This window comes from Protopterus annectens, chromosome 7.part0 (assembly GCF_019279795.1).
Source record: "Protopterus annectens isolate FY-2018-M chromosome 7.part0, PAN1.0, whole genome shotgun sequence".
Lineage (NCBI taxonomy): Eukaryota > Metazoa > Chordata > Ceratodontiformes > Protopteridae > Protopterus > Protopterus annectens.
This window is the reverse complement of record NC_056739.1, coordinates 450,622,230-450,637,688: the sequence shown is the minus strand read 5'-3', so window position 1 is coordinate 450,637,688 and position 15,459 is coordinate 450,622,230. Positions and strand designations below refer to the sequence as shown.

The following is a 15,459-nucleotide window of genomic DNA, read 5'->3' as shown; positions in this document are numbered from 1 at the left end:
CTCAATAATGGGCCTTATAAAGGAAGAATACAGGGATGTCATGACCTCCTTGTCCCTGGATGAGAAACCCTTACTTGTAGAAAGCTTTCCATACAGTGGAAGCAACATGGTGGTCAAAAGTCAGGTTGCTATCAATCTGGGTGCCCAAATCCCCTCACGAATGACTGCGTGCTTAGGACATTGGTATTAATGTGATAATTTGTGGGGACATCACTTTTTCCAAAGGGGATAATGATGCATTTTTTGTATTCAAGCTTGAGGCCATGTTTCTGGCACCAGTCATTTGCTTGGGTGAGACCCTCTTGGAGGACTGTCCACATCACCAGGGGATCTGATGACAGTGCCCAGCTTGCAGTCATCTGCAAACCTGGTCAGCCACAGCCCACTGATTTTGACCAGCACCTCAGAAAAGTATATCCCAAATAACACAGGCCCCAAGACCGAACCCTGGGGTATATGCCACTCGATATAGGTCTACAGTGGTTTCCCCTATTTTGACCAGGTGGGTTCTATCAGTGAGCCAGTTAGCTACCCATATGGTAACATATGGATTGATGCCTAGTTGAGAGAGTTTATCTATTATACCAGAGTGGGGAATAGTGTTGAAGGTTTTGGCCAGGTCAAGGTAGGAGGTGTGCACTGTCTTCCCCTTGTCCATGGCCTTGGTGACTGTCTCAAAAAAGTCGACCAAATTTAACAGACATGACCTCCCCCTGACGAAGCCAAACTGTGTAGAATAAAGTGTCTGGAGGTTGCCAATGTCCTTGTTAATGAGGTCCATGATAATCCATTCCATGGCCGTGCAGATCAGGCTAGTTAGGCTGATGGGTCTATAATTTCCCAGATTGGTGGATGCTCCACCTTTGTGTAAAGGGATGACAGTGGCTGTCCTCCACTTTGCTGGGACAAAGCCAGTACTCAGGCTTTGGTTGAATACGGAGCCTAATGGTGCTGCAAGTTCCTGCCTGAGTTCATGTACGATGCAGCGTGGGATGTTATTGGGTCCCATGAAGTTTGTATTTTTTGCCTTTGAGAGAGCAGTGATGACCTGATCCCTAGATATAAGGGGAAGGGGGCAGGTAACGGGAATGTCCTGATTTACTGATGGGGGGACAGAGGGATGAAATTTTCACTGAATCTGTCAGCTTGCAAGTTTGCTATATCTACAGCATTTGTATATGTGGTGTCCTTGACCACCAGTTCTAAACAGATCTGGGTGCTACCTTTGAGATTACGGTACTCCTGATTCCATGCATCTATATAAATGTTTGTATAGTAATTTGGTATAGTTTTGGATACTGGTGCCAGTTCCTAGAGAGGGGGAGGGGGCTGTGAAGCTGTTTATACCATCACTCAGGAGGCTGTAATCAGCTTTGGAGAAGCTTTTTTGATTGACCCTAGCTAGAGGGGGGTCGAGGGGATGGTGACTTCGAATGTGACCACTTTATGGTCAGATCTTACAAGGGAGGATGATACTGCAGAGATGTTGCAGTGGTTACTCATATTGGTTAATACCAAGTCCAAGATATTATCACCTCTTGTGGGAGTATCGACTAGCTGTTCCAAAGCATTTGCATTGACAAAATGGGGGAGACTCTAGTCATGTGTGTTCTGGCATAAGCAGCTCTTCCAGTCTATATTTGCGTAGTTAAAGTCACCCAAGATCAGGGTAAAGGGTTGAATCTTGATAGATTTGAAGACGTGTAGACAGGCAGTTTGGGCATCTTGAGTCAGATTTGGGGGCCGGTAGCCAACTATGACTTGTATAGGGGTCTTGTCAATGATTAACTGCACCTGGAGTGTCTCCTGTGTGTCATACTGTTTGACCAGCCTGGTTGTGTGTATGTCTAATATATATTGAAACTCCACCTCCTTTGGCTTTACTACCCACAGTTTGGGGTCTGAAAGTATGACAGGATGAGTAACTAGGTACAGCTTTGAACCAGGTTTCTGTGACTGTGCAGATGTCAGCATTTTCCAGGGTTAAGAATGCTTGCAATGAGTGCAGTTTCATGTTAGACTCCTAGCGTTTAGCAGCATGACCTTTAATTTGGGTTTTGTTGAAATTGTTATGTTGGTAGTTTTAACCTCATCACTTTTACTAAAAAAGGCTCTATGCGGGAGGCAAGTGCCTTTGCCTTTGCCAGAAGCCTGAAGCCCAAGTGAGACAGATGCAGACCAGCTCTGGGAAAGCAACATGGTCTGTCAATCATATCTTCCCAGGCTGTCAGGTACTGGATCCCCCTGGAATGACACCAGAAACGAAGTCAATTGTTAAAGTCAATCATTTTCTGTTTGCATCATTCAGGGTGACGGTAGAATGCTGCTTAAGGCTAGGGACATACCTGCCTGGGACATTTTCAGAGAGTTCAATCATGTCTCTCTTCATACAGTCCAGGGAGGTACATCTCAAGTAATTCACACCAACATGGACTATGACAGAGTCATAACAGTACCTGTTGTTGACAGACTTGAGTGCGTCTGTGATATGGCGGATTCTGGCCCCTGACAGACAAATAAACGTGACTTTCTCCTTATCCAGCCTGGTGAGAGGCACATCTGTACGTCTCACAATGGAATCTCCTATGACCAATATGTTGGGTTTATCATTAAGCCTTAGTGGTTGTGAGACACAGGTGTGTGAACTATGCGTGGTATGTGGTGTGGAGGGCTGTGGAGATCGCATGTGTTTTTGCCTCAGATGTCTCCTTTGTTTGGGTATGTTTTTGTTGAGGACCTCCACATATGTGGGTATGTGTTGTTTAGTTGTGGGTGGTGTTTGAGGTGTGGTGATTGTGCTGACAACCTTCTCAGTGCCAGATATACTGGCTTGTGAGGGAGAGAGCATAAACTCTAGGTTCCTCATATAACTGCATCTAATGCAAATTGTGTTCCTAAGTGGTAGTAGCAGGTGTCTGTCTGTGTACATAAGACAGTTGCTACACTGTCTCAGGATGCCCATATCAACCAGACTGGCAGGAGAAACTTTAGGAAATTGTCCATCCATATTTTTCAGAATCTGAGAGGCACCAGGGAGAGCTAAGAGGTAAGCCTAAAGCCCAAACCTAAACCTAAAACTAAGAGGCTTAGAATAACACTTACAATTTAAACAGGCTATAAAAAGCAGTAACAAATGCAACAGAAAGGATGCAATTGAACACTTTAGAGAACAAGCCTCTGCAAACAGCAGAAAAAGCAAGATGAAGTAATGGAGCAAGAGGAGGAAAAACAAAATACAGTAAAAGAAGTTGATTAAAGTGTTTTTTTTTTTTCTTGTTAGTAAAGTAGAAAGGGAGAGTGGAGGAACACAAGAAAATTCAAGGTAAATGAAATAAAGGGTTTGACCTTCCTAAATAATCTCTGTATTAGGTAGAATGAGCTAATGACATGGGACTGGGAAGAGTGTCCCTTATCAAATTTACAGTTGGGGCGGGCAACAGCAAAAGCCACAAAATACAAGAACACAACAGCAGTTGGGTGGAGGGGTTTGAGAAAAGAAAAATTAAACCAGAGATCAGCAAATATATAAATGAGACACAGAAAAGTAAATAATTCAGTCAAACAAATAAATAAAAACAATGCAGTAAACTAGTGCAGAACTGTTACACAAATAAATAAAAAACAATGCAGTACTGATAAGCAACCAGAGATCAGAAAATATATAAATGGAGACACAGTAAAGTAAATAATTCAGTCAAACAAATAAATAAAAACAGTGCAGAAAACTACTGCAGAACTGTTTGCCTATGTTACAAGTGATTAAAAAAAATATATATTGTTATAGAATTAAGTATATAAGGATCTCAAGCCCTTTTAAAGGCCTCTACACAAGAGTCATGGAAAAATGAGCCAAGCAAATATGAACAAATTAAAATTTATGAACACTTCCCTGGCAGCACAGTGAAATACAATACATAGCTCTTTCCTTGGAAGACACTGTTCTCTGGACAGTGACAGACATTTCACCAACTCAAAGTGCAAATCCAAACACCAAAGCAGTAATTTAAAGGCGGTGGTGTGTCCATATTTATAAAGGATATGCACGCTTCCAAACTAGTAGTCCAGCAAAAAACATCCGAGATGCTTCATAGGTTCATACTAGGCTATCTGCCCTGGGGCAATTATAAGCCTAGCCCGATTCTGTATGGCTTATGCCACCCCTTGATTTGAGTATACTGTGCCCTTTTTTTAAGGTTTAGTTTACTGTGCCTCTGTCTAATAGTGACACGGGAGTAATCCCTGGGACAAACTTACGATCCCCCATCCACCTATCGAGATTCTTCTTGAAGAGATTCAGTGAGGTGCTCTGCCTCACATGAACTGGAATTCTATTCCAGAGCGAAGGGAGCCTCTGGGTTATGAACATGTCCCTCCAGCAAGTTCTATTTATTTCTGTGCTGAGGTTCAAGTCCCTCGAGCGTGTGGCTCTAAGGGATTTAGATTTACTGAGGTGGAACATGTCCATTAATTCTGGATTTGACATAGCTTTGTATGTCAGGCATAGATCGCCTCGAAGTAGGCGGTATGCAACTGAGTAGAGCTGGAGTTTTTTTAATCGAGCAGCATATGGCATCTGTTTGAGACCCTTGATCCTCTTGGTGAGATACTTTTGGGGTCTTTCTAATTGCTGCAGGTGTCGGGTAAGGTACATCCTAAAAGGGGCATTATTGTATTCTATGATGGGCCTGATGAGGGATGAATAAAGGGGCACGATTACCTCTCTTTATCTAGATGTGAAACCCTTTGTGATGAGGTGGGCTATGTAGAAGGTCTTTCTAACCACTTTGGCAATGTGGTTTTCAAAGGAGAGAGATTGCTATCAACTTGGGTCCCCAGGTCCCTAATAACTTTCTCTGTACTTAATGGGTTTCCGCCTATGTGGTAATTTGTGGGCACATTGTTTTTGCCAAAGGGTATGACTATACATTTTTTGGCATTTAGCTTTAAACCATGGCGCTGGCACCAGTTATCTGTCTCTGTGAGACCTTTTTGAAGGATGTTTGTGTCAGCTGGAGAGTTGATTATGGCGCCCAGTTTGCAGTAGTCTGCGAACTTGGTGAGCCATAGTCCTCCCACGTTTGCCTGTACCTTGGAAAAGTATATACCGAACAAGAGTGGTCCCAGGACAGAACCCTGTGGGACGCCACTTGTGACCGGTTTCGAGTCTGACATGGCTCCAGCAACTCTCACTCTGTGGGTTCTGTCTTTGAGCCAGTTTGCGACCCATCTTGTGACATAGGGGTTTATATTTAAGCTGGATAACTCATCTATGATGCCCAAGTGGGGTATTGTGTCAAATGCCTTTGCAAGGTCCAGATAGGCTGTGTGGACTACCTTCCCTTCATCTATGGCTTTGATGACTGTTTCGAAGAAGTCAACCAGGTTCAAAAGGCAGGATCTGCCCTTGACAAAGCCGAATTGGGTAGGATCTAGTATCTGTAGGTCCCCAATGTCTTTGTTTATGAGCTCCATGATGATCCTCTCCATAGCCTTGCAGACTAAGCTAGTCAGGCTTATGGGATAGTTTCCAGGGTCCGTAGAGGCTCCACCTTTGTGGAGTGGGACCACTGTTGCTGTACGCCATTCTGTGGGCACATACCCTGTAGTGAGGCTGAGATTGTATAGCTGTTTTATTTGAGGGATTAGTTCCTCTTGGAGTTCATGTAGGACGCAACCTGGGACGCCATCTGGTCCCATGGAAGCAGTGTTTTTTTGCTTTGGAGAGGGCAGCCTTCACCTGAGCATCTGAGATGTTTGGGAGGCAGCCCTCTGCTGGGATAGATACTTGCTCTTTTGGGGGGGAGGGGGTGGAGAAGTTTGCACTGAACCTGTCTGCCAGGATATTGGCGATGTCTGTGGGTTCAGTGTATTTTTTGTCGTTTAGAATCAACTCAGAACAAGTCTGGGAGTTGCATCCCAGGTTTCTAACATAACTGAAAAAAGCCTTATGATTGTCTTTGGTGTCCTGTGCAATTTTTCTCTCGAAGCTGGCCTTGGAGGATTTTATGAGGGATCGTAACTTTTTGCTAGTACTGATCAGAGATGCCTTCCCTATTAGGGATTTCAGGTATAACTAACACTGGGTAAGATGGCGATCCAGGTCATAGCCTGCTATAGGTCCCCAAACATGTACCTAGACTCTCACTCCACATTCCTAAGCACCCTGGAATCTATCAAGTTCCAACCCAGCAATCTCTTACTAGGAGACTTCAACTACCCCTCCATCAACTGGGAAAACGACTCAAGCACCAATACACTGGCCCAACGCTTCCTGGAATTCATCAATTCCAATACCCTGGACCAACTCATACTGATCCCCCACTAGAGGAAGCAACATTCTTGAGCTGGTTATTACTAACATGGGTGACCATTGCTCTACACCAATAGTCAATCCCTCCCTGGTCAGATACGACCATAAACTAAGCACCATGAAAATCCACATCTCACCCACTCCCTCTGCAAAATTGAAAAACCTCTCCAAAGCTGACTTTGGACTCCTAAAAACAGAGATGGCTAACTTCACAGCACCCATGCCAATGGAAAATAGCTGCATGACTGCCAAATCATACACCAATACACGAACATGTACATAAATGCATGGAACTCACCATACCCAACAGAACCAAGACGCTCTCCTCAAAAAAAAAGGAAGCCAATTTTGTGGTCCCCTACCATTAATAAACTCTACAACAGAGGGAAGAAACTGTTGCAGAAAAAGGTGAAGTCCAAAGACTGGAAAAGCTCCCTCATTAGCTTCAACAAATTGAGATCCCTCATCAAACCCTCTAAAGCCAATTATGAAGGCAAAATTGTGGCAGACACTAAAAACAATCACAAAGCCTTCTATAGCTATTATCAAGAACCTCCATCGCAATACCCAGATATGCTCTGAGTTACTGCACAATGGTACCTCCTATACTGAGCCAACAGATATTGCCAACATACTGCCCGACAGAGTTAGTGCCAACTTTACCCCCCCCCCAGGACCAATCACAATACCGGAAGAATTCCAGCCACCCAGCATTACTGCAACACAGGTTAAAGCTGCACTGTCCAAGGCCAAGAATACAGCTTCCATGGGAACCGATAAAATCCCTAGCTGTATTCTACATGAACTACAAAGAGAAGTGGCACCACATCTGTGTGCCCTTGTTTAGTCACAGCCTCACCTCAGGCTTTGTCTCTACCGAATGGCGCACTGCTACAGTCCCTCCCCATAAAGGGGGAGTGACTACAGACCCTGGGAATTATCACCTAATTAGCCTGACAAGTCTGATATGTAAAGCTATGGAGCGCATCTTCATGGACCTGATTAACAAAGCCATAGGAAATCTCCAAACTCTAGACCCCACGCAATCTGGCTTTGTGAAAGGGAGATCATGCCTGCCAAACCTGGTTGACTTCTCTGAGTCAGTCACCAGGGCTGTGGATGAAGGCAATGCAGTGCATACAGCCTACCTCAATCTAGCCAAAGTCTTTGATACCATTCCTCACTCAGGAATTACTGATAAACTCACCAAACTAGGCATCAACCCCTATATCACTAGGCAGGTTGCAAATTGGCTCACAGATAGAACACACAGTGTGAAAGCAGCAGACTCCAAGTCAGACTGCGACCAATCATGAGTGGAGTCCCACAGGGATCGGTCCTGGGTCCTCTATGTTCAGCATCTACCTCTCAGAAGTCCAGGCCAGTACTAAGGGACTCTGGCTGACCAGGTTCGCAGATGACCGCAAGCTGGGAGACCTTATTAACTCCCCAAGTGATTCAGACATCCTACAGAAAGGCCTCACTGAGACCAATGACTGGTGTCGAAACCATGGCCTTAAGCTTAACGCCAAAAAATGCGTCATCATCCCCTTTGGTAAAAACTCAGTTTCCACTAATTACCACATTGATGGGAGCCCACTGAACATGTTATAAGAGATCTGGGGACGCAGGTTGACAGCAACCTCTCCTTCAACCACCACACTGCTACTGTGGTCAAAAAGTCCTTCTATGTTGCACATATCATTACCAAGGGTTTTGCATCTATGTGGCAACTCTCATTACCAAGGGTTTTGCATCCAGGAAGAAAGAGGTCACAGTCGCTCTCTACTCTTCCCTCATTAGACCAGTCATCGAGTATAATGTCCCATTTGACATGTGCCTCACTAAACACCTGCAACAGCTGGAGAGACCACAGAAGTACCTCATGAAGAGGATCCTAGGCATTAAACACATGTCCTACACGGACAGACTCAAAAGACTCCAGCTATTCTCCGTCTCATATCGCCTACTTAGAGGCGATCTCTGCTTGACTTGCAAAGCTATGTCTGACCCAGCTCTGTTAGAAATGCTACACCTAAAGAAATCCCAATCTCTCTGCACCACACACTCCAGAGACCACAACCTCATTACCACAATCAACAGAGCATGCTGGAGGGACAGGATCCTCACCCACAGACTGCCCATGCTCTGGAATAGATTTCCCATATATATCAAGCAGAGAACCTCGCTGTCCCTCTTCAACAGAAATCTTGATGAGTGGCTGGGTAACAGAAAGTTCATCCAGGGGATCACGCCAGTGGCTCAAATTGATAGAGGCACTAGGAACTAATGTCGGGTAGCACAATGCCAGGGCACTTCTATGGGCTAGGCTTGTAAAGGCTCCAGGGCCATCAGCCGAGTACACACCTATGAACCTAAGAGTGCAAACTTATGTATGTAAATCACAGGTGACATGTATGAAGCCATGCCACTGGGTCTTAACTTTCCCTTGGAAATTTCACTGCATAACTTTTAACACTGTTAATTTGGTCAGTATTGACATTTAGGGTGGATCCTCAAGTTTATGATACATATCAAGGTTTTCCATACATCTGAGCACAGATAACGCTTTCACTATTCCTCATACAGCGAGATATGTTGACTTCTAGGACAATGAAATCAAACTAGACAACACTTCCGGCACTTGCACTTATTCAGCAGGGCAGGACCCTGTACCACAGGCAGTCTTGGTGGCTCACCTGAACGCAAATTGGTCATAGTGGCTGGGTAGTCCAAGTCATTAGGATTGTGCGTAGTTACTCCAATCTCAATGGATCCAGACCATTTGTCTACCAGCTTATCAATCCGAATCTGAAACAAACAAAAAATGAACATCTGAATCCACTGCCTGATGTCAGACTGCCTGAAACACAATCCCATCTCATAGACAATACACTTTACTCAGATCTCCAACAATACTTGCAGAAATTCTTGCATATTCGCATTGTTTTCGCATACATATATTGTACTGTCAATGATAAAAATACTACTGCAATTATAACATACATCTTTACAAAAACACAATACAAAACCCTAAAACCAAACTCCACAACACTGCACATACTTTCTCCACTCAGGTACCTACCCTTTTTCAAGCTCTCCCCATCGACATAAAAGAAATAAACACTTATTCCAAATTCAGAATGCAACTCAAAAAGCACTTCTTTATCCAAGCCAAATGTTCCTGCTTCATCACAGGACTTAACACCTGACATATCTCCTATTCAAATCTCTTTTCCCCTTTCAAAATATACTGAAGATTGACTCACTTTAGACATTAATGTATATGTTGTACATTACACGTTATACTGTGCTTGTTCACTAGAATGTATGTTTTATATATACACACGCACCCACACATACAAACATATAAATACATACAGTTTTTATGCTATTAGTCTGAACTACTCTGTATTTTTCATTTTTGAAATATTTTGTATTTCACCTCCTGGACTAAGCCTGAAACTGGTCAATACGGATCAGTGCACTTACCCAGAAAACAAACATTTTTTTTTTTTTACTTTTTTGTACACGTCTTCCTTCAGAACCCATTACCATTATACTGTATTCTATTTCCCTTCTCCATTTTTCCATGGTACAATGACACCACACAATGTGAGCTGGAGTCATTCTCCAATAAAGGAAGTAGGTGAATTAAAATAATAAACTGTTATTCAGAACAGGAAGGGTGATGCATTTGCTCAGCCATATCTCTCTTTATGGTAAATATAGAACTTTCACATCCAGTATGAGGCAGTTCATCCTCCTCAACAGCACATCAGTACTGCAAGCTTATGCTCCTATGGGAAAGCCACCCAGGGCGACATCTTTGATAAGTGTCACAAAGAATATCCTAGATCAAGAGCCTGCATCCAGCTTACAGCGTCTTGTGAGTATTCAATGAAGGCCATGTAGATGATACACAATTACCACCCTAAGGCTGCACTGCACAAAAAGGCTGGAAAGGTAGACACAGCCATGGCTAATCATGCCTTCTGCTAAGGAAGCAAAGTATTATTATACTTATCATAACCAAATTTTATGCGGTCAGTTATCCATTTGTCTAGGTCACTTCACAAACTTTAGAGCAGAGTTATTTTATAAAGAAACAAATGGATAACTAAATATTTTCCACATGATCAGATTCTGTCTGCATAAAAACTTAACTGTCTATAGACATCCATACAATATAAAAAAATATACGTCTCTATTAGAAGAGTTGAGAGAAAAAAGTGACTCGACTGGTTGACATTTGTCTCAGTGACTACCTTAGGCAACAAATGAAGGATCCTTTTGCAAGGATTTCTGAGTGAGACATGAGGTATGGAGGATTTACAAACGAGTTTTGTAGTTCTGAAGCTGTTTTAGCTGAAGTAATAGCCACAATAAAGGGCATTTTCCAAAGCAAGAATTTCATCTCTGAAGCTGAGTTGATTCAGATGGAGGAACAAGATTCCTTTAGTGATGATTTCATCAGAAATATAACTTTCCACATTTTTAAAGTTGATAAGAGCAATGAACTGGAGTTCTGGTGGCACATGGAGACAGCTGATAGATGCCCTTTTGCACAAGAATAACTAACTAACAGAGTCCTGTGTCAATATCTGAGGAAGATATCTAACACTATTGGTACTGCAACTCCATAATGATCCAAACCTCTAGAGGAGCACAAACAGAAAAACATGTCCACTTAGTCCTGCATGTCTTTTTAGCAATGACCTTCTAAGCAAAGGTAGGAATGGGGAGTACTCCAGAGGGATAACTTAAGAGTTTTTGGTGGAACTGGAGAAACAATGCAGTTGGCTGAAGAGAGTGGAGATTTAAACCTGAATGGTGCACAAAGTCAGAATGGGACTATGGGAATGTGTTTGTTGAACCACTTTTCTTCTGGCTTTCTGAATTTCGGAATAATGGGAAATAGCGAAAAAATGTAATGAAGTCCTGAGGCAAATTTTGTATGGCAGCATTTCTGGGACATTCTCCCAGTGAAGGGATAAGGAGAAAAAAGTTGCTGCATTTGGTGCTGGATGAGAATGTAATCAAGTTGCAACAAGGCTTTCCCCAGTGGTGGAACAGATTCCATGCCTCTGATGAACCAATCATTGTGCATCAGTAATCAGTTACCGAAACTTTCCCTTACAGAACAGCCTACCCAGAATGTGTCTAGTAGTCAGAAATCAGTTTGCTGACACAGCCCAATCTCATGCCTTTACTGTGTCAAGACAGAAAATGCAGGAGTTTGACCCCCCCCCCTTTAGAGGGTATATCAAAGCACTGCCATATTATCAGTGTGAATGGTCATTACACCCTGTGGAAGAGAGAGTCCTCAAAGGCCTCCAGTGTTGAGGACTGCCTTCAACTCCAAAGCACTAATTTGCAAACTGGCCTCTGACTGTGACCATACACCTTGGTCAGTCTTCAACTGACCATGGCCCCTTACTGTAGTGGCGACAACCACTACAGTAGTGAATTCTGGATGTGACTGCAACAAAAGCACTAGTGTGTACAGCCACCATATGAGATTTGATATGCATACACTAACAATTTTTACTTGCAGCCACATGAGATGAACATGTTAGGACCACTGAATCTTCAGCCCACTGAAGAACTTGCAAAAAAATACATTGCAAAGGGAGCCACAAAGCTTGTCACTACCATCAGCTTCAAAGGTTGAAAATTAAGAAATGCTGTTGCATGCGGGGACTGTAAAATTTATGGGATTATCCTCGTAACAGAAAAATGTTGTCAGTGGGTAAAAAGCCCTTCATGATACTGTGTTTAGGGTACAGCCTATCAATGTCAACATTTGAAAAGGTTCCACCTGGGACTTTGCATGGTTTACAGTCTTCTCCATGGACTGAAATAGGCTAAGTACTGACTCCTGCACAAACATCAACCTCTTCAGTGAGAAAGTGGCCATGAGCCAATCGTCCTGTCAGGAAAACAAACACATTCACTCCTTGCAATCTGTGGTTCACTGCAGCTATGAACCTATATTTGGTGAATTCCATGGAACTTGAGGTCAGACTAAATGGCACAGTCTTGAAACAGTAATGGCCGGCTTCTACCCAGAAGCAAGAAAACCTGGATTCCTTGGAAATCTCGATGAATTGATAGGTGTCTTGAAAATCACATCCATTCTCCTTCTGATAGAAAGGAAATGATGGACTGTGCTGTGCACATCAAAAAGGCTTCTTTTGAAGCCAATTAATTTAGGCTGTTCAAATTTAACAGAGACCCAATGTCTTTTGTCTTAATGGATATCAAAAAAACTTGGGAGTAATATCCTAATCCTGTCTGGTGACTACTCCTAGATGGCTCTTTTCGGGAAAAGGTTTTAGACGGTTTTCTTGATGCACACTTGATGAGGGTAGGATGTCTGGCAAGGGGAGAGAGTAAGATTAGGGAATGTGCAGAAAGTAGAACTGTGTAGTCTTTGAATACTGCTGTCCTTATCCATGGCCTGCCACACCTGCAAGTCGAGGGACACTCAACCCTCAACAGAAAAGGCCAGTCAGGCAAGGGCTCAAGCATTCTTTTTTTTTTTTTTTTTTTTTTTTTTAAGCAAAAACATCTTTATTAAATTATCATATATAACATATGCCTTGTTACATTTATATAAAGGACTGTAAACCATAGCAACACAATCTCAGTTGCAAAAATTATACATTCCAAACCGTGCGTCACAACTGTAGCTGCAAACATCATACATAAATTTTAACATATCCAGTCATTGTCAGTCAACCATTAAATAGCTTATTCAAAATCTTGCCTTCTTTTAAACCTCATTCCTCCTCTGCATGTACTGATCTCACAGTTCTCATTTTTAACTTAATTTGTTCCTACCCTTTTCTAAAGATCCCAGTTCCAGTTGATTTAACTCAGTTACTATCTTCACTACTTCTAGTAAAGTTAGTTTAGACTTTGATTTCCATTTTCTAGTAACTGCTTTTTTGGCAGGCATCATAATTACACTCAACAAGGCCTATGTCTAGGCAAGTCTGTATCATAGCTCAAACAAACCATTTCTCTTATCACTCCAACTTGCTCATCCAGCATCTCTGACACAGCAGTGTGCAGGGAATCTTTAAAGTCTACCAACTCATTACACTCCCGGAAAATATGTTCAGGTACCTCTTTCTGCCTCATCACACCTCCAACGTTTGCTGTCTACCTGAGGAAAAATTACTTAAAGTCTGCTTGGGGTATAAAAATATCTATGTAAGCACTTCCAAGCAAAGATCTGAAATCTTCTAGATTTTATTGCATATTTGGGAGACATACATATATCCCCCATTGTTTCTTTCTGAATTGCTTATGTAATCTCTCTTCCCAGTCCTTCTTAACCTCCTCTGACTGATTTTTATAGTTATTATGCAATATTTTATATGCTCTACTAATTTTCCTTTCTTAATGGCAACTTTTGTTCTAGATTCTACTAAAAACTCTACCAGTGCTGGTGTTTCATTTTGGACCCCCCTAATTCTTTCTCGTTGGCTATACTCTGATATCAGTCCTTGCTATGGAAGGTAATCTTCAGCCTGCAGTCCAAATAAGTTCTTGACATCTTCCCATTCTATTACCTTTCACGCTCTAGTCATTTGATCCCAGTACCTTAGGGTTCCTTTGCCAGTTTTCTCCAATACATTCCTACCCCCTCTTGCCTACTGTCTGTACCCCTAATTGCAGTCATCCCTATCGGCAGAATCTCCTTTCTCCAGTCCTGTGTTGGCTTAGTTCTTGGAAGACCTTCTGTTACTTCATGAATATAATATTCTGTATGATTATTTTTGTTCTCCTTAAAGGTCTGTACCCAAAATCTCATTCTCTCCCTGTTACTTCAGCCCCCACTCCCCATTTCATCATCATCTCTTTCCACTCTGAATTACAGGTTTCTGCTTCTGCTATGTATAGGAGACTTAACTGTGTTGCTCTGAAATACCCCTTCAATTCGGGTAACCCCAATCTGCCCTGTTCTACAGGATGAATAAGCTTATCCCACTTGACTACTGCCATCTTCACCTCAGAGATAAATTCCTTCAGATCTTTATTAATTGCTATCCACAACTTCTCCTCTGTTTGATAAAAATATGCCCAACCAGTGTATAAGACTAAAGGGATTAAACACTTTTTAACTGCTTGAATCTTACTATCAATATCCATATAACAAAGGTTCCATTTTCTCAGTTTTTGTAATATCTTTTGTGTAGTCTCTTCCCACATATCCTTAGCTGCCACACCAGTATAATTTTTAATCCATACTCCTAAACACTTCATTTTATCACGTTCCCATAAACATGGATATTGCTGATCCAGTTTGTATGTGAGTACATCATTTACCTCTATTGCTTCGGTTTTTGCTTCATTCATTTTGTATCCCGAAAATGTCTGAAACTGTCTCAGTATATTCCACAACACTGTAATGTCTCTTTCTGGTTTTGTCAAGTATAAAGTAATGTAATCTACAAACAGAGCCAGCTTTTCTTGACTGCCATATCAATTATATCCTTGAATTTCTGAGTCCCTTATTTTCTTTGCCAATGGTTCTAAATATAATGCAAATAAAGGGGAAATAGGACACCCCTGCCTGGTTCCTCTGCTCAAGCAGAAATTATCAGAGATTACCCCTCCCACTTTAATTTTCACCACCGATCCCTCAAATATCCTCCTAATCAACCTTATGATTTTATCAGGGAATGCAAATGCCAGTTTGCTAGAACTAGAAGTCATGTTTATACTGCTTCCTTCTGAACAGCTGCAGTACTTTTCCCAGTCTGTTTTTCCTCAACTTTTGTAGCTGATTTTCTTCCAGGTCCTTTTTATTTCATTCTTCCTGGCATCTCATCTAGACAGTGCACTTACTAGTCAGTTACTGAAATTTGCCATGAAATCTAGGTCCACTGGCTTTTTCTGCTAAGTTTCTCTTTTCAGAATGGGAAAGAAAGAAAGTACAGTTTTGTACCTACCATAAATGTAGCTGTTCAAGTGTTCACCCTGCTGCAGTCATCACACTTGGGTTATCCTGCTGTCAGGCGGTCCCGCAGTCGGCCCGAATTCCAAAGTCTTGGTCCGGCGTCGGTTGCTGTCACTTCTTCCCTGACGTCAGTGCGCCAGGGGTATATAAGAAGCATCCGACGCCATTTTCTTCA

At 42.3% G+C, this 15,459-nt stretch overlaps 1 protein-coding gene across 1 annotated transcript in view; it reads right to left on the bottom strand.

Annotated features, from left to right (window-relative positions):
* Nucleotides 1-15,459, bottom strand: part of NEURL4 (neuralized E3 ubiquitin protein ligase 4) — a 1,403,612-nt gene that overhangs the window by 1,309,895 nt on the left and 78,258 nt on the right. Inside the window, exon 5 of the mRNA XM_044076219.1 lies at nucleotides 9,010-9,121. Within this exon, the coding sequence (XP_043932154.1) occupies nucleotides 9,010-9,121 (112 nt within the window). The remainder of the gene's footprint in view (nucleotides 1-9,009; nucleotides 9,122-15,459) is intronic.